This window comes from Protobothrops mucrosquamatus, unplaced genomic scaffold (genome assembly GCF_001527695.2).
Source record: "Protobothrops mucrosquamatus isolate PMUCROS unplaced genomic scaffold, P.Mucros_1.0 scaffold_257, whole genome shotgun sequence".
Classification (NCBI taxonomy): domain Eukaryota; kingdom Metazoa; phylum Chordata; class Lepidosauria; order Squamata; family Viperidae; genus Protobothrops; species Protobothrops mucrosquamatus.
The window spans coordinates 312,719-332,085 of record NW_015386333.1 but is presented as its reverse complement, the minus strand read 5'-3'; the positions used below and the strand labels follow the sequence as shown (position 1 = coordinate 332,085).

Genomic DNA, 19,367 nt, shown 5'->3' with positions numbered 1-19,367 from the left:
TAAATAATAATAATAATAATAATAATAATAATAATAATAATAATAATAATAATAATAATAATAATAATAATAATAATAATAATAATAATAAAAATAGTACTAACATTAATAGTAAATAATAATATCCCTGTTAAGAAAATACATGTTCTCAAAATGTTAGGGTCACTCCCTAGTTATAATCTCTGTATTTATTCATATTTTTATTCCAAGCCTATTAAGTGACTCACATATTGTACATCAAACCTTTTAGAGCCTACTAATTTCAGCTTGAAAGTTAGGCAAATGCTGACAAGTTTCCCATTGAAACTTTTAAGTGGTTAATTTCGGTTAAATCATTATTAATAAGACAATGTGAACTTGACTTTTGTTGAGATAGCCTCATCAAATCAATCGAATAAATATTTTAGTGGGAAACTTGCTACCATTCATTCCTCAGTTCCTTTCCCTCAAAATCAGCGTGGGGCTTATAAACAGCCTAAAAATTGAGGGGGAGGGGAAGGAAACTTAAGCATGGCTCAAATGCAGTGGGTAGCTAGTCCTCCCACGGATAAAGCACTTCCCAAGAAGGGAACTAGCCTAGTGCTGGAAACCACTGCCATTTAATGCCTCTGGGGGTCGGCTATAATATACATGGGTGCAATTCGAAATGGCTTCAGATATTCTCCGAGGAAACGTTTTACTGTATGTTCTTAAACGGCGAAGAAGTTTTGAGCTCCTTCAGGAGATCTCTAGCATGAAGGACGTGGGCATGGTAAGGATAAAGGTGGATGGAATCCGCAGCTACTACCATAAGTACGGGACGAGGCTGCTTCTTACTCTCGGGCGCTGCACTTACTAAGGAGTGCTGAGGAAAGGCACCGTGATCCGCATATACTTGAGTTAGAGCTGTAGCAGTTAGAGCTACAGAGGGTGAGAACAACGGAGCCTGGCGCCCTCTCAGCCACTCTCCAATCAGTAGTCAGCTTTCTGAATGGCTGGTATTGGGGTGCTGCTCTCTAGAGAAAAAAAAAGGTAAAACTTAAAACAGGTTTCATTTTTCAAAAGGAGAATCAGCAAGCAAAAAGCGACAATATGCAGAATCATTGCTTGGCCAATGTAACGAAGAACACCTTGCACACGATTCCTTTTTTCTAAATCGTAGTTCAGCCAAAAATTTTGAGTACTAAAACTTTTTAAAAATTATGTTTACGCGGTGAGAGGGCGTTTTTTGGTGGTGGTTATTGACAAATGTTAGGCTAATATAGGCGATCGTATACTCTTCTTAGCTATCAGATATCGATCAATCTGATTTTTATACGTGATATTCCTAAATTAAAGTTTGAATTTTTAACGAAAAATCTCCAATACTAAATAATTACTCAGGTCGCAGCAGTTTACTTAAACTGGATCTAGTCCAAATCCAGCGTTCACTAGTAAACAGAACACAAGCATAGCTTTTTGTTTTAAGCCTAAGTTTTAAGTTTTTCCCCATTCATTAAAAAGAACAGTCAAATCTGTTTTTGCTGCCTTTTAATATAGGGAGAAGGTGGGGGCGCTGTTGGCCAATCACAGTCTTGAGAAAACACTGAATTTCCCCCCCCCCCCCAAAAAAAGGCAAAACAGACTCGGAAGCTGAGCCTTTGTATGAATCTGTAAGCGACGATCGCCCTGGGTGTGCGCACGTCAAGTGCGTAAGGCCCCTCTTCGTCGCAGTCTCCTAAGATAAAGGCGAACTCAACGAAAATGGCGGATAGGTTTTCCCGCTTTAACGAAGACAGGGACTTCCAGGTACCGATACCCACGGCGAGAAATGGCGGCTGTATTTGCCTGTAGCATATGGGAGCTCTCTTTTCTTCCTTTTGAGGGGGGATCAAAGGAAAATAAGGATGCCCACTCTCGCTTCAAAGTGTTATTCCATATAGTTAAGGCCTCTTCGTTCAGGGTTTCCGTCACCCATTCTGTTCATCTTTGCGGAGCCGTTTGAGGTGTTTGTCCTTTTGCTGTTTTTTTGTTTGGGGGGGGGGAATTGAGGTTTCCCTTTCCAAGTCAGATTTCTACCGCAGACGTAGCTCCCCAGAAAGATAGTATAGAATCTTTCTCTTTTGAAGTTTAGTTGGGAATGACAGGATGCTCTTCTGTTTCATACTTTTTATCCGATTTCTTAAAGACAGGTTCTTTGTTTTTTCTCTTTCATGCATACACCTGACTCGAGTAGAGTATATATTCTGCTTTTATTCCCTTTAGCTTATAGGGGATAAGAGAAAGAGAAATGTTTTAGGATTACTAACCATATTTTATTGATCGCTTCCTTGCCTTCCGTCAAGGATTTAAATATTGTAGACGAAATGGCCTCCTTTTTTCTCCTGTATAATGCACACTTTCAGGTAGAATTTCTGGGTAATGAACGTTTCCAATTACTTTTAAGGGGCTTCTTATTGTAGGATGATTTCTCCATCTGATCTCCGTTTAATGTAAAAATGGGTATTTTATGGTGAAGGGAATGCTTTGGTAATAATCAAAGATGGAAGTGGAGATGTTAAAAATGTATTATTTAGTATTTTCTCTTTTCCTGTCCTTAGCATGTGGAAAAACATATTGTATTAAAGAAAAATAAGGTGCTGATTCTTGTTAATGAGGATATCATTTCTTCTATATTGATGATTTTGCATTTTAAACAAAACAATACTCCACTCACGTTTTTTGTAGCTTTGTAAAATCAAAGTTTTTGCTGCCTGATGCAGATTGAAGAATGGTGATGGGAAAGCAAGGATCAAGCTATATGACCTTTTTCCCCATCCTGTGTATATCATTAATTGGCCTTTCTCCATAGGCTTAATTAAGGTTACATAATTATGTTTATGTCATCCATTGTTTAGTTTTTTATGATTAGAGCCTTTAAAATGTAATGCTAATGTGCTTTATTTAAAATGGGGGGAGGTAATCACTATAAGAGCTTTTGAAGTTACATATTTACTTAAAATAAGTTTATCTCACTTTTCTACTTGATTATGGGTGCCTCTTTTATTACTTAGGTTTTCTTGCCAGCCAGAAACAAATCTTCGAACAGAAATTTTGGGCATGCTACAGCAGTTTAAAATTGTCAAGGTTTTTGCTTATTGAATATTTTATCTATAATCATTTAAATCTTGCAATAGGCAAATAATAGTCATGATTACATATTGCATAAAACGAAAGCCTTGAAAGTTTAAGCATTGTCAAAAATCTCTTGAATCTCCTTTTTTGCACTATTGATTCCTTTTGATATAAACATCTAGATGTAGAGTTTATATTATATACTTTATATTCAGATTTCTATTTTTTTTAATGTTAGTGTTTGCTAGAAATGAGTATCTGTATTATCGTACCTTATACTAGCTTTGTGTTTGAAAAACACTGGCTATTGAGTAGATAATGGGCATGTGTGTATGTATATGTTATGTGTATATGTGTGTGTGTGTGTGTATAATTATAGTTCCCTGCATAAAAGTAAAGCTTTTTGCAGTTTCAGAAGAAAGTACTGCATTATGCTGAACCTATCTGTAATAGCAGTGGGGGCAGAGAATGAATATTGGCTTTCCTTTCTAGATGTCTGATGAAGACTGAAATGTGAACTCTAGTTTGCAGCAGAAATAATTCTGGAGTTCTTTCTTCAGCGATAGGACTTTATCTCTGAATTGTTGGAAACAAGAAACCATGTTGATACATGAATTGGAGATAGTTGTACATCCTCTTCCATTTCTTTAGGAATATTTTTAGTAATGGACATATGACATGTTCTGTGGGATGATAATATTTTAAACAGCTATCTTCAAAAATGCAACAGCCATCAATGTCTGTTTTATTGTAAAATATCTCAAAAACTTTTTCTTGCATATAAAAGTGATATAATTTATACAGATTTACAGTTATTTCATAAAAATTTCATAGTTAACTGCTATTTATACATTGACAGAGATATTCAGTTGATTGTTGGGTTTTTATTGTCCTGAAATTGTCATATAGTTATTAATATGGCATATCTAAAATGTACTGTATGTCTTTTAAGTAGAGACATTTATTATCTTTATTATCTTGATTTTCTTAATGGGATGTAATATGTAAGTAATTGGATCTTATTTTCTTTTTTTGGCTTGTACTTGTAAGATAATGCAAGGGACAGTTAGAAAACAGTTCTCTTCTAAGAGAGCAAGGATACAATCTCTGATGATCTAGTCTTAAAAAAAATAACTGGCAATATAGAGAGCTTCAAATTAGACCTCCAAAGAACACAAACATAGAACCTGTTTGCAACACCTTAAAGCAGCTGCAGGATCATATCACACAGCCCTAAAAATAATGTAATTCCTGTACACATGTTATTTGGATAATTAAAGCAATTAATAACTTGGTTGAACCAACTTGCATAAAATGATTAAGCCACAGCCCTCTATTTCTAAGTGAGAAAAATAATGTACTAGGTTTAATAACCAGATTGCTGTTAAAATATTTGCAGATAAGAGATTCATTGGTACTGCTGTTTAATAAACTAGTTTCATTAAAGGTACTGGAAAGCTATAAAAGCCAAAAATCACCCATAAGACTCAACCCTCCCCCCCACAGCCTGTGGATAAAATCTTATAGTTTGATATCTTTGATTGTTTATCCCAATGACTGAAGAGCAGGTCCCTTCTGGAGGAATAGCTGACCTCTGTGTACTGTTGACCTGTCTGGTCTCAAACTCTTTGCATCTGATTGGTTTTTCTAATTCTCATATAACAGTAATGATGAAATAAAAGTTGAGATAGCCAAATTTCTTAATTAAAACTATTTTAGAAGATTTTAAATGTTTGTATGTAGTCACAGAAATAAAAAATACTAAAGGTTAACTAAGCAGCATGTGGTATGTACATACCATCAAGATCCACAAACAATAACCATGTCTCAAATCGTGCTTATATGGAAAAAAACTATTACTTATGAGTCATTATGTATTGTTAATCCTGTTTTAATAAATGTAAGATAATATACTTCCTTTCCAGAAAGATCCCTTTTGATTTCTCTGCTAGCCTTTTCTATGAAAATAGTATAGTTTAAATACAATAAAACCAAAGATTAAACCTTGTTTTTAAAAAGTAAAAACAAAATAACACAATATCCTGTAAATGTAGGGAACTACACTGGCTTATTACAGAATTCAAGGTGCTATTTATGAAGCCCTGCATAGAGTAGAAACAGATTATACCTGGGATCTCCCTTCATCCCACATGCTGCAACAAGAAGGATAAACTCTGGGTCCCTTCTCTGAAATAATGTCATCCTGTATGATCCAGAAAGCTTGCCTTCTTGGTGATAGTCCCTGACCTTTGGAAATTCTCCCACCCAATATATTTATGGTTGGTCCTGACCCTGCAGACCTTTAGAAAGGCCCGGTTCTTTCTCCAGTTGTTTAATCAGAATGAACAGAGCTCCCATTTGATAGGGTACAATTTTTTTCAAATTTTTATTTACACATTACAAGAAAAAAAATGACAAAAGACCTAAAACTATATACATGCAAAACAACTGTATGTACTTATTGAAACAATTGTTTTTTTAAATTAAGGGTAAAAATAGAAAACAAAATAGAAAAAACTAAGAGAAAATGGTTCCCATTTTGAAGAAAAGGGTTCCCATCTTCAAGAAAGGGGAAAAAAACAGATCCAAGAAACTACAGACCAATCAGTTTAACATCAATACCTGGGAAGATTCTAGAAAAGATAATTAAAAAACAGATCTGTGAACAACTAGAAGCAAACAAAGTTGTAACTAGTAGCTAGCATGGGTTTGTTAAAAAGAGATCATGCCAAATCAATCTTATTTCATTATTCAATAAAGTGACTAAACTAGTGGACCAGTGAAATGCTGTGGACGTAGTATACTTAGTTTTCAGTAAGTCATTTGATAAAGTAGACCATAACCTACTCTTTGGTAAGCTAGAAAAAGGTGGAATAGACAACATCACCATCAGATGGATATGTAGCTGGCTGGCAAACTGTACTCAACGAGTAGTCCTCAATGGCACCACATCCACATGGAGAGAAGTAAGCAGTGGGGTACCACAAGGTTCTATCTTAGGCCCAGTACTCTTCAATATCTTCATCAATGACTTAGATGAGGGAATTGAAGAGTAACTCATCAAATTTGCCGATGACACCAAACTGACAGGAGTAGCCAACACCCCAGAAGACAAACTCAGGATCCAAAAAGATCTTGACAAATTTGAGCAATGGGCCCTATCCAACAAAATGAATTTCAATGTGGAGAAAAGCAAAGTTTTACATTTAGACAGTTAAAATCAAAGGTACAAGTACAGATTGGGCGAGATCTGGCTCAAAAACAATAATTGTGAGAGGGATCTTGGAATCCTAGTGGACGATCACTTGACTATGAGCCAGCAGTGTGCAGCAGTAACCAAAAAAGCTAATACAATCCTGGGTTATATAAACAGAGGCATAGAATCAAGATCACGCAAGGTATTAGTACCGCTTTATAAAACCCTAGTAAGACCACACCTGGAATACTGCAGCCAATTTTGGTCACCATATCACAAAAAAGATATTGAGAATTTGGAAAAAATTCAGAGAAGAGCAACCAAGATGATCAAAGACCTAGAGACTAAAACATACGAAGAACGGCTGTGGGACTTTGGTTTGGCTAGTCTAAAGAAAAGAAGAAATGGGGGAGACATGATAGCAGTATTCCAGTATTGGAGGGGCTGCCACAAAGAAGAGGGGGGTCACATTATTTACCAAAGCACCAGAGGGAAAGACGAGAAACAATGGTTGGAAATTGATCAAAGAGAGAAGCAACCTGGAATTAAGGAGAAACTTCCTGACAGTGAGGACAATTAACCAGTGGAACAGCTTGCCTCCAGAAATCATGGGCACTTAATCACTGGAGATTTTTAAGAAGAGACTAGACAGTTACTTGTCTGAGATGATGTAGGTTCTCCTGCTTGAGCAGGGGGCTGAACTAGAAGACCTCCAAGGTCCCTTCCAGATCTATTCTATTCTAAGGTTACAAATGTTCTTTAGGGGCTGCCCATATAGAACACATTGTAGAGATATACTTGAAAGGTGACTGTCTAATTCAGAGGTCCCCAATCTTTTGAACACCAGGACCGGATCCATGGAGAGAGGGGACGTGGTTTCATGTACTGCCTGCATCCCACGGATGGGGCTTTGCGGACCGGTTTCCGGCATGCCGCAGCCTGGTGCCAGTCCACGGACCGGGGTTAGGGATCCCTAATCTAATTGGAGGCTCCCAAATCAGGCAGGGCCACAATTGGTGCACAAGATTAAATTGTGCAAAGGTCTCCTGAAACTATGTTTTTAGAAGAACCCCCAGATTGTACTCTGCCTCTGAATTGGAGAGTGCCTCCTTCTCAGCATCAACAATGAAAATCTTCAGTCCAGAGATAAGGAGGATCAAGGATCCGTAGACAGTCAGCCTTGCTAGGGTTGAGTTGAAACTTATTCTTCTCCAGCACAGGAGATGGAGAATCCACCAATGGGTTTAGACTGTGTTCCTGCCCAATCAGATCAAGTCAGCCAAACCTGCTACACCTGTCCTGGACTAGGGTGTCCCAGTCTCGACTTGATTTTGCCCTGGACAGACGTACAAGTTTGGCTCATAGGCAGGTAGATCAGTCCCATTGGTGGATTTTCCATTTTACCTCAGTCTCCTGAGCAGCGCTGGGATCAGCGCTGCTTCAATCTGACTGCCCAGCACCTGAAATTCCTTTTGCTTTTCTAGCTGAACGGAGGCTCCCGCCTGCCCCCTTTCATCCCACAGGCGGCAACACCTGAAAGTCTTCTGCCTTTCTGGCAGAACGGAGGTTTCCCTTCTCCCCTTTCACCACAAACAGCACTGGGCTCAGTGCTGTAGCCTTCCCTTCCTCCTACCTTCGTCAGGGACCGGCCTTCTTTAAAGCCTCCACTCATCGGAGCCTGCGGCTGCAGCTCCAGCAGCCAAACGCGTGCGCCAGCTGGAATGTCCATTTGGCACTCGCGCATGATCAGATCGGGCTCCAGGGAGTTTCTTTGTCTTTAGGACTCGACAGCTGCCCTCTGGGTGGTCACTGCCTCATCCATTTTCGCCGGAGGGCTCCTTAGGCGGGAGCGCGAGTCAGTTTCACCCATCACACATGCCATCTGTTTGGGGGAACAGTTCTCTTTGACGCGGCCGCCATTTTGCGGACCCCGTGGCTCCCTGACCTCCGCTTTTCTCAGCCCCTCACTTACCTCAGGGTCTTTACGCAGTGGGGTGAGCAGACTCCATTTTCTCCCCACATCTGGCGATTCAACCTCTCGGTACAAGGGAGCTAAACCGGGCCGCTGCCACCATTTTGGGGCCGTTCAGGGCTGTTTTTTCTTGGCCTGCAGGCCTAAGTACTCTTAGCTCTCTGTGGGCCGCACAGAAGAGGTTTTCTCCTAAAAGCCTCTGGGATTCCTTAAAGGCATAGCATCACTCCTGTCATCTGGAACGGCAATGGCACCTTCTGGATGTTCGTAGGGCACTCCGTTGTTACATCACACGGACGGCTGCCTTCCACAACTCTGAGGCCCTCTTCGTTTCCTTCCACCCTTCTTCCAGGGGTCGGAAGGTGTCCGCCTCCACGATTGGTAGGTGGATCAGGGGTGCATTGAGGGGGCGTACCAGTCCGAGTCATTGCCGGTTCCACGTCGGGTCACGGCCCACTCAACACGCAGTGCAGCTACCTCTGCAGCATGGGCCACTCAGGCATCCATTGAGGACGTTTGTAGAGCGGCTACGTGGTCTTCACCCTCGCCCTTTATCCAATACTACAAACCTGACAGGTTCGCCTCTGTGGAGGCCTCCTTTGGCAGGAGAGTTCTCCAACAGGTTGTACCTCGAGGCGTCCCGCCAGACCAGCCTGCTTCCCTCCCACAGGGACAGTAGGCTATGGTATCCACCATTGGTGGATTCTCCATCTCCTGTGCCAGAGAAGGGGCATTGTTTACCAGAACGCCTTTTCTCAGCTCTGAGATGGAGAATCCACTCCCACCCTTGCAGGTTCTTTAGGCTTAGGGTTAGGTTCTATGAGCCAACACATCATAATATCAGACATTGGCTTCGCCCACGTCGAGACTGGGACACCCTAGTCCAGGACAGGCATAGCAGGTTTGGCTGACTTAATCTGATTGGGCAAGAACACAGTCTAAATCCATTGGTGGATTCTCCATCTCCGTGCTGAGAAAAGGCGTTCAGGTAAGACAACGCCCCTTCCCTATTCAGTGCCCACTTTTAGAAACTGGGATAGAACCTTGATAACACTGATTGATCAACCAGAAACAGCAATATATAACTGAGTATCATCAGTGTACTGATGATATTGCATCCCATACCTATAGAAGGCCTCCTCCAATTTTATGTAGATATGGGGAGAGGGGAAAGCTATGAGGAACTCTGCAAAACAGAGGCCTAGGATAGACCATTCCCTGGACACCAACAATGACTAGAAGTGGTAATGAATGAAGGAGAAGCACTGTAACAAATTTCCCAACCCCCTGAGCCAGTCCAGAAACCATGGTCAATAATATTGAAGTTTATTGAGAGATCAAGAAAAGCCAGGATGGATGGACTTCCCCCATCCTGAACTGGTCAATAGGCCATCAGCAACCAATACTTTCTCTGTACTGTGTCTCAGTCTGAAACCAAACTAGAAGGACTCCAAATAACCCATTCCTTCAGGATCATTTCAATAACCTATTTTTTTAGATATTGGACTGGAGAGTAAGGAACATGATGATGGAAAATGCAGAAATCATTACCTAAGCGAAGTCCAAAACAACAAATGGCATTCAGAAGATAATATTTGGAAGTGGATCAGACAGATACTTCCCTAATTTAGCCATATATAAGAGGAGGGTTGGTGTAACTAATAGGGCTGACAGTTGAAATCAGGATGAATATTGCCCATTCAGCAATGGTTTCTTCCAAACAGTACTCTATGGACAGATCCACCCATATGCTCACTCTCTTAAGGCTTTAACCAATCAGGAGGGGTACAAATCTAAAATGCAGACCCTAATAGCTAACAGCTCCGAAGATCCTCTTTACTTCCTCAGAACTAAAAGCATTATCTCCTCCAAGATAACAACACAAGATCATATCTCATCACTTCCATAGGATTTGCATAGTTGGAATCAAATTCAGTATGAATCCAAGCAATTTTATCACCAGGTTCCAAAAGCAATCCTCACATTAATCTTGTAAATATTTCCCTGATCCTTTCCTATAAGAAGAGATCAAGTCACATTGAACAAAACTGATCGCTGTCACTTGGAAGACACATTATGAGGGGAGGAATGAATACATTTTGCCATTCCTGTTCATATAAGATAAGCCTTAAGGAAGGCTCTTATCTGTGTTCAGTCAGATCACACTTTATCTTCTTCCAAGCAGTACTATAGGTATTTCTTCTGTAAGTTTATCTTATCGATGTCCTTTGTAAATTGAGGCCCATTGGGGTCTGCATACAGAGAGTCCACATTGATACAATTTTATCCAAGGCTATTATCATCTTTTCATTCCAAGCTATGACTAATATTTCATTAACCTGGGATGGATTGATTGCATAGATTCTGTCCTTCTGTGGTAAAGAGTACCTTTATTAAATTCCAGTTTTAATAAGGAATGATCGTGTCCATAATAAGGAACTGATGATAATATCACCCAATGGTAGCACTTGCTGTCACTACCGTGAAACAAAAAACAAGCTTAATGTAGTTAATTGGGCCCTTGGTAAGTTGGATCACCTCTGTGATGGCATGAACTTTAAAGATGCACCCAGGGAAGGCACCATAAGCCAAGAGAATTGCACCATGAATCTAGACACAATATAGAGCAGCAAGGGATTCTGATACAGCAATTCTAACATCCCTAAGGTCCATCCTCACAATGGATTCTCTCCTATTCACCTTTTGCATGTTCAAAAGAAGAAACCAGAATTCCATGCCTGTTTAGCAGACTTTTTAATTTTTTTCACACATGTATTAGTGTTTATGCTTGGAAATGAATGTAATCATTGTTTAATAATCAATTTCAGTCATTTTTGAGCCATCAAGAGTGTCTTTTAAATTACATTTTTCTCATTTGGCAAGTTATATATCACAAATTTTGCTGAACGTTTTAGTTTCATTTGTTAAATTCTGGCTTATTCTTCCTCCAATTTTTATTAGAGAAGAATGAGTGTGTGATCTCACTACTTTCTATAGTTTGTTTTACCTTATAGTAAAACATTACACTATGATTTAGCAGCGCATGTGATGTGACATAGGCTTTTGTACTAGTTAGTAGACAGTAGTAGTCTTTAAATTCAGGTTTGCTAATACATAGGCAAAAGGAAATAATACTGCATGAATTTTTTGTTAATGTCAGCAGTTTGAAGACATTGATATCAATTTGAATAACTTGAAAATATTTTTTTCCTTAAAAATTCAACTTTATACCCATAATTCGCAGATTTGGTACTTCAGTGCCTGGGGTGCTGCAGCAAACTTGTAGGGGCATTGTTAGATCACAACTACTTGCTTGAGGTAGTTCACCATTTTAGGGGCATTAAAAAAATTGTTAAGACAACGAGGGGTCTGTGAACCAAGAAAGTTTGGAACCATTACTCTATAGTCTCTTTTTCTTTAAATACAGATAATTCTTAATTTATGACCAATCACTTAGGTGACCAATTGAAATTACAACACACTGAAAAGCAATTTACGACCCAGTTTTGGAGTTCCATTGGCTGCACATTCACTTGCAGTCACATGACTATATTTAGGATGCTTGACAATTGACTAACCTTTATGGCCTATTTCAGTGTTCTAATCCAGGGCTTTTCAACCTTTTCACCCATTGTACCACTTTTAGAATATGGCAACATCCGAGTACCACCAGTTGCCTAACAAGGTGTCAAAAACTTGATGACCCAAAAAAAGGAAAAAAGTGATAAAAGTACAGTAGTCCTCGACTTGCAACAGTTCGCTTAGTGACTGTTCGAAGTTACAATGGCACTGAAAAAAGTGCCCCCCAAGGCACAGCCGAGCAAGACACCTGCCTGCCCGCCCGCCCAGCGGCGCTCTTCCTCCCGTCCGAGGTTTTCATTGTTGTGAGCATTTCTGTTGAGGATTGGCAGCGGGGGTGGGGTGGGGAGGTGTTTGGTTTTTATTCCCCCCATCTGCTGGGTGGTTGCAGCAGGTTTTGGTCACTTCACATGACCCTGGGACACTGTGGCCGTCATAAATTTGAATCAGTTGCCAAGCATCTGAATATAAATCACAAGACCCTGGAGATGCTGCAACATTCCAGCTGATCGGCGCTTCTTCTGGGCTCAGCAGAAGCACCAGGATCAGTGCTGCTTTCCAGCTGGTGCTTCTTCAGGGCTCAGCAGAAGCACCAGGATCAGCGCCGAGCTACAGCTGCAGCCTGGCGCTGATCTTGGCACTGATCCTGAGCCCTGACAGCCCTGCAGCTCCAGACATCTCTCGCTCAGGCTTGTGCAGTGCTGCCACCGGTTCAGCTTATTCCCCTCCCTCGCTACCACTTTTCTAGGATGGTCGCGTACCACTTGCCAGGTGCCAATGTACCACTGGTTGAAAAGCCCTGTTCTAAACTTTATGATTTTTTTGCTGGTTTTCTGGCAAAAAAAATACCAATAGGAATACATTGCTTCACTTAATGACTGCTTTATGATCATGGTACTCTCTTAATGACTGCTGCAAAAATATCATAAAATCAGATCTGGTCACATGGGGGTCTTATTGTAAAACTGTCATAACTTGCAATGGAAATTCCAGGTTCAGTGATGGTTTCAGCCGGTTCGCACCGGTTTGGCAGAATCGGTAGCTAAATTTTGTTGAGTTCGGAGAACTGGCTGAATGCACACCGCTTCTGAAAGTCCGTTCTTGCCCTGGGAGGCCTGGAGGAGGCCTCCCAGGCCTAGAACGGCCTGCCAGAAGTTTGGGGATGCCACTTCCAGAAGTCCGTTCTAGGCCTCGGAAGCCCAGGCCCGCATCCACGCAGAGAACCAGTTGCTCAGGGATTTGAATCCCACCACTGTCCAGGTTCCATTATGGTCATATGTCGAGGTCTATCCGTAAATACTATTATGATACAGTGACAAGATGTACTAACTTTAAGGAAAAGGTGGAAGAGACAGGATCAGAAAAAGGAAAGGAAGCGAGATTCTCATGCAGGAATACAAGCTAATTTGAGGGCTAATCCACATGGCGCTCCGTTTTCATCTGTCCTGTTTGCCATTATTCGCTCCCTAAAGACTAAAATGGATGTTCTGAAACTTGACCTGGCCATGAACAAGGAGTGTATATTGGAGGTGGTGACCCTTTGAGAGCTCTATGCAACGAAATTTCATTTTGATGTATGCCAATTGGTGTACGTTCAAAGTGACAATAAAGTTGTTATTATTATTAACTCAACTGCTAATAAGTTATTTATTAGAAGTCTAAAAGACAAAATAGGACCAACTTCTTTTGAGAGTAGATTTTCTTATTCGATCCTCTGGAGACTTCAGCTTCTCTCATGTGACCAGGCAGATTAATATTCATTAATTTACTTAAATTCATAGTTTATTTTGTACCTGTAATATAGCATTAAACAGGGTTATTTGAATTGTAAATTGGTCCAATGTGTTTTAAATGTAGTAGTATTTTCAAATCCTTTAGTTATATAGCCTACTCACCTACATTCTGTTTTGTTTTGTGAATAAGTACAAAGTAAGATTATTATGGATATAAACATTGGCACCTGTTAAGAGGCAATGACAAGTGTCCATAAATGAACATCTAATGATTCAGATTGAGAGATGTTAACACAGCTGTCATAGATGTGGGTCTGGCTACTTGAGGAATGCTTGCCTCTGTATCTCCACTCATCCATTGAGGTCAGCTAAAGGTGAATATGCTGTATAGTTCTCTCAATCAAAGGCTTCAGATCAACTGACAGTTTATGTTTAGATCCTCTACTTTTTCAGGAATTTCATAAAGGGTAAATTGATCCCTGGAAGCATGTTTCTATATTTTTGGTGTCCTTCCCTTCCCCTAGGAACCTGCATAACTTCTTTAAACATTGGTATAAAATTTGCAGCCACTGCCTAAATCCCTAACTCAGTTTGCTAATTGCCACAACATCCTTTTCTCCTAACTTGAACAACAGCTCCTTTCCCACCTTCAGATGTTTTACTGATTGAGCAGTTTTGTGGCTTATATCAAGTAAACTTTCTTTTGATTAGAGTTTCACATTTTAACTCCTTTTGTACTATGATGACACAAAATCCATTTGAACAAGTAATATAACTACTACTCTGTGCTTATATTTCTTTAGATGATTCCATTCAAGTTTAACTATTTTTCTGCCTAGACCTAAATTTGGGAAATCAAAACACACTATATTTTGGACTATGCAAATCTGGATAACATGCTTATACATGCTGCAAACAACATCCCAGGAGAGTTTTGTTGGATTGCACTAATGTATCTGTATTTGTAGGCTTTATGCATACAAGGTTACAAGGGGCATTTGTTTATTTCAAGTGCTGCAGTATCAGGCTTAAATTTGTTCTATTCCTTTGCTAAGCAGAATATAATGGTGAATAAGAGAGTCATCTTCTATTTCAGCATTAAATTCTAAACTGATGGCTTACTTTGTATTTGCAAGATTAGAAATAAAGACTATATTCTTGCAAACTAAAAATATAGTGAAATTTTGATGCAGTCTTGTTAAACAAAAATATTTAAGACATCACAGTTTACTTGTAAAAATAGGGACATTGTACAAATATGGAATTGTATATAAATAAGGACTAGTCCAGGAAGTTACCAGGAATCAACTCTGAGTTGAAAGGTCCTCCCCCACCCAAATATCACCAACATGTACTTTACACTACACTGTGCTACTGTGTTTCCCCAAAAATAAAACTGGGTGTTATATTTATTTGTGGTGCAAAAGACCCATTAGGGCAGGGGTGTCAAACTCAATTTCGTTGAGGGCCGCATCAGCATTGCGGTTGCCCTTGGGGGGCTAGGTGGGTGTGGCCAGGGTGAGTGCGGCCTGGATGGATTGGGTGTGGCCTACTGGGTGGGCATGGCCAGCTCTGCATTGTTTACATCAAGGGGGCCTGTGGGGGCCTGGGCAGGAGTGGGACAGATCTTAGAGTCTCTGGCAGAAGGGGATGGGACCAGGGCAAGTGCCAAGGCATGGTCCACTGGAGGAGCCTCACTGTTCCTCTCAGGCCATGCGGGGGGGCTGGATGGTGGTGCGGGCTGCCCAGAGCCCTGGCAGCAGAGGTCAAACGCCCAGCCTGGCCCTCGAGCACCTGCGGCACCAAGCCCAGCCCCACTTCCTCAAGGGGCACCCAGCTTCACATCTCCTCCTCAAGGCTGCTGTTGCTGTGCTTGCTCTCCTTAGCCAGGTTGCTCATGATGGGTACGAGGGCAAAGTCAGAGGGAGGCCCATTCCCTCTCCATGGGAGTAGGCCCGGCTTTGTATCCAAAGCTTCCTTAGCAATAAGATGAGAGACCCCCAGGATAGGCCAGGAGGAGGGTGCAAGGGGATGGTGAAAGGCCAGCAGGGCAGGACTAAGGCAGGATTTCCCTCAGACCCTCCCTCTCCTTCTTTCTTTACTTCTTTCCTTCCTTCCTTCCTTCCTAAGTACAGAGAGTGGGAAAATATTTGAGATGAGGGAGGGAGAAAAACAGGCAAGAAACGCAGCTGGGGAGGTGTCACCCTTCGTGAGGAATGGAAATGCACCATCACCTGGAAGTAGGCAGCACATGGCCCTCACCTACTTCACATATCTGGCTTGGTGGGCTCTGGGAGAAGGGATGCCATGAGCAGCGTGAGAGTTAACATTACCTGCGCAATGCCGCCCAGCCCCCAGCCTGCCTGGTCTCGGCAGACAGCGGGGCGCTCTCCTCACAGGTTGAGCCAGGCGGTGCGAAGCTCGTCAGCTTTGCACCTTGCTGCCTGCTGAAACTGGGCAGACTGGGGGCTAGGCAGCATTGCACTTCTCATCAGATTCGTGCCACCCGGCTCAGTTCTTGGCGCTGTGAGGAGAGCGCCCCGCTGCCTGCCGAAACCCCTCCCCTGAAGCCCATCAAGCCGGATAGGTGAAGTAGGTGAGGGCCATTTGCTGGCCACTTCCAGGCGATGGTGCATTTCTTCATTCCTCACAAAGGGTGACACGTCCCCACCATGCACCCAGGGGGCGGGGCTGATGCAGCAGGGGCTGGTTCCTCGCTGTTTCCAGACGGCCTTGTGGAGCTAAGACTGAATGCATTTCAGCATAGGTGGCCACCACAAAATTGTACATTGGCTCCCGGCCGGCCAAGGCAGAGGGGGCCGTTCCCTCACTGTTTCCAGGATGGCTTCATGGGCCACATGAAACCACTTTGCGGGCTGCATCCGGCCCCCGGGCCTTGTGTTTGACATGTCTGCATTAGGGCATATTTTTGGGGATATCTTATTTTTCCATGTATGAAAGGTGGCGAGCGCACAGGTCCCAAATGTACCCGGCAACAGCTGCAGCCCGTCGATCCTTTGGCCGGCGCACTCTGGGGCTGTGAAGCCCACACAGTGCAGGGGAGTGGGAGCACAGCTACAGTCAGGCCAGCCCTTGCCGGACATGCCGCATGGCTGGCCGCCCACTCTGTCCCACCCTCTGGATGCTCACGGCCACAACAGGGCAGGAGGCTACAATACAACCATACAATACAGACGGCAAACGAGCAGGCAGTGTGAGGCAGCACCACAGGACCAAAGCAGCAAGTGGAGGAGGAAGCAGTTGCCATCGGGCAGGTGATCTGCAGGACAAGGTTGGGGGCGGCAGGGACTTAAGAAAGCCACTCTAGCAGCACATGCAGCTGATGCGCAGCAGCGGTGGAGGCCTTTCACCATCACTCCCCCCAGCTCCGAAACAGTGGAGACGACCAGGTAAGGGGATTGAGCCTCTCCCGCTCATCCTCCATAGTATGGCAGTCCTGCTCAGGAGTTGAGTGAAAGGGAAGAGGCAGGCAGGCAGCCGAGTCATTGAACTGGAGGGGGAAGGTCACCGAGTGGGCAGTGGCCGTGCTGTGGGGACCCTGAAATGTGCGGGTGTGGGGCATGTGGGACAGCTCCACACACCCCCGGACTCTTAACTGGGGCTTATTTTTGCGGTAGGTCTTATATTAGGCGCACACTAAAAATCATGCTAGGGCTTATTTTCTGGTTGGCTATTTTCGGGTAAACACGGTAGTAGATGTTTTGTAGAGGTTGAACATGCAATAAAAATAGCAAAAGCAAGAAAAGCCACAGGACCTGATGATATCCCAGTAGAAATTTTAAAATTGATGGAAGACAATGGGAATAATTTTTACTGCAGCTCTTCAATCGGATATATGAAACAGGAAAGATACCAAATGATTGGCTAAAATCAACCTTTGTGACAATCCCCCAAAAAATAAATGCAAAGAAATGTACCGAATACAGAACAATAAGCTTAATGAGTCATGCCTTGAAAATATTCCTGAGAATAATTCACACAAGAATATACAACAAAATTGAAGAGCGTCTAGGTAACACACATTCTCCAGCATGAGGGATGGATAATCCACATGATTGGGTTTCCTGAAGTCCCTTGTTGGGTTATTCTGATTCAGACTCTATCGGTGCGGAGAACGGACCAGCGTGTACGGGTCAAGGCTGAATCAGAAGATGGGTCTGTTCCGCACAACCAAGAAGCGAGGTCTGAGTCCAAAATAATTTGATAAAAAGGAGAGTCAAGGTTATCTCTCCCTTCTCCCTTAAATCCCTCACTGTTTGTTTCTTCATTCCCCCCCCATCCCTCCGTTTCTTTTTACAGTTGTTAATTTTGAGTTTTGTGTTCCTTTTCCCTTGGCAAAGGTATTTAAGGATTGGAGGGGGTTTTGTTTCGTTTTAGCATCCCTGCTTTGTTTTCTCTCTTTGTTGTAGCCTTCGGAGCCTGGGGGTTGTGGAGTCTTTTCTCCGCTCGCCCCAGCTGATTGATGGTTCTTCGCGGAGGCTCGGGGTGCCGGCAAACTCAGCCGAAAGGGAGCCTTTCGTTTAGCTGGCTCTCGCTGCTGCAGTAAATTTCCTTTTGGAGCGCGATCGCTTTGGGGGAGCGCGGGACTGCTGCTAAAGCCCCAAACTGCAGCGGATCGCCCTAATCTTTCTGGGCGAGTTTCAGTTCATTGTGGTGTAATGGCCGCCATTTTCGCTTTCGCTTTACCTGCCTCCTTGCAGGCAGAGCCACGTGGCAGGTGTCCGCCATTTTAAAATTGAGGCCTGCACTGCAGGAGAGGCGTAGAACACCAGTTTGATCGCCACGTGTCTGGCGGCCGCCATTTTGTCATCGCCTTATTGCATTTCGACTGCTCAACTCCTTCATCGTTAATTATAGAGGAGTTTCCAAATCAAAACCAAATTTCTGCCAGTGGCTGGTTTTCTGTTCCCCCCCCCCCCTTTTATTCTGGAAAGCAGAAATAGGGATTTCAATACCACGTTCCCAAACACTTATCTTTCACATTGCCCCTGGCAGGTATAGAGTATTCACTTATTTTCATTGGGAGTTGGTCTCCCCTTGCCTATTCTTCACTAGCTCCTAATCATAACATACTGTGCCACAGTGTTTTCTCCACGGGGCTATATATTGGCCTTACCAGTTCTGAAAATTTCTTTTGGGCCTCAACTCCTAGCCTGTTTCTGACCCACCCTCAGACTTGTTCTGAAGGGTCTCAGGCCTCACCTATTCATAGGTCACCAGGTTAATCTTCCAGCCTTCATCAGCCTGGACATCTCACCCTCAGCCTTGTGCTGAAGGGATATAGGCTGACACTCTTTGGCAGGGGGGCCACTTTTGGTTCTGTCCAGCCTTTGCTACCTGGCTATCCCACCCTCAGACTTGCGCTGAAGGGATTCAGGTTTCTAGCAAGGAGTCCATACTGGTTTTCCAGTCCCGCCTTGTTCTCTTTACTTGCTACAACCCATCCTCAGACTTGTGCTGAAGGGTTTCTCAGGTCACAATACCTCTCAAAATTTTTTGAAAAAAGGGGTGTTCCAAAGGTTTTTCTTCCTGTTTTCATTCAAGACTGTTTCTTGCTACCCTTTTTCAGTCTTCAACTATAGGAGAGCAATGGCAGAAGATACACAGCCTGACCTGGTTCTGGCGCCAACCAGTCCTCCAGCTAAAAGGAGGCGCAAATCGCCAAAGGCTGAGGTAGCTGGCAAGCTCAAGGCCAGAGCAAAAGCTTTATCCAGTAAAGCTCCATCCAAAAGGGCTGAAAAGGAGGCTGCCAGGAGACATCAGGCCCTAGAGAGGCAGATATCCAGGGCTCAAA

At 42.8% G+C, this 19,367-nt stretch overlaps 1 protein-coding gene across 1 annotated transcript in view; it reads left to right on the top strand.

Moving 5' to 3' along the window:
* The first annotated feature begins 1,697 nt into the window (after positions 1–1,697).
* GPATCH8 (G-patch domain containing 8) overlaps positions 1,698–19,367 on the top strand; it is a 127,742-nt gene continuing 110,072 nt past the window's right edge. Inside the window, exon 1 of the mRNA XM_015831461.1 lies at positions 1,698–1,767. Within this exon, the coding sequence (XP_015686947.1) occupies positions 1,723–1,767 (45 nt within the window). The 5' untranslated portion in view covers positions 1,698–1,722. The remainder of the gene's footprint in view (positions 1,768–19,367) is intronic.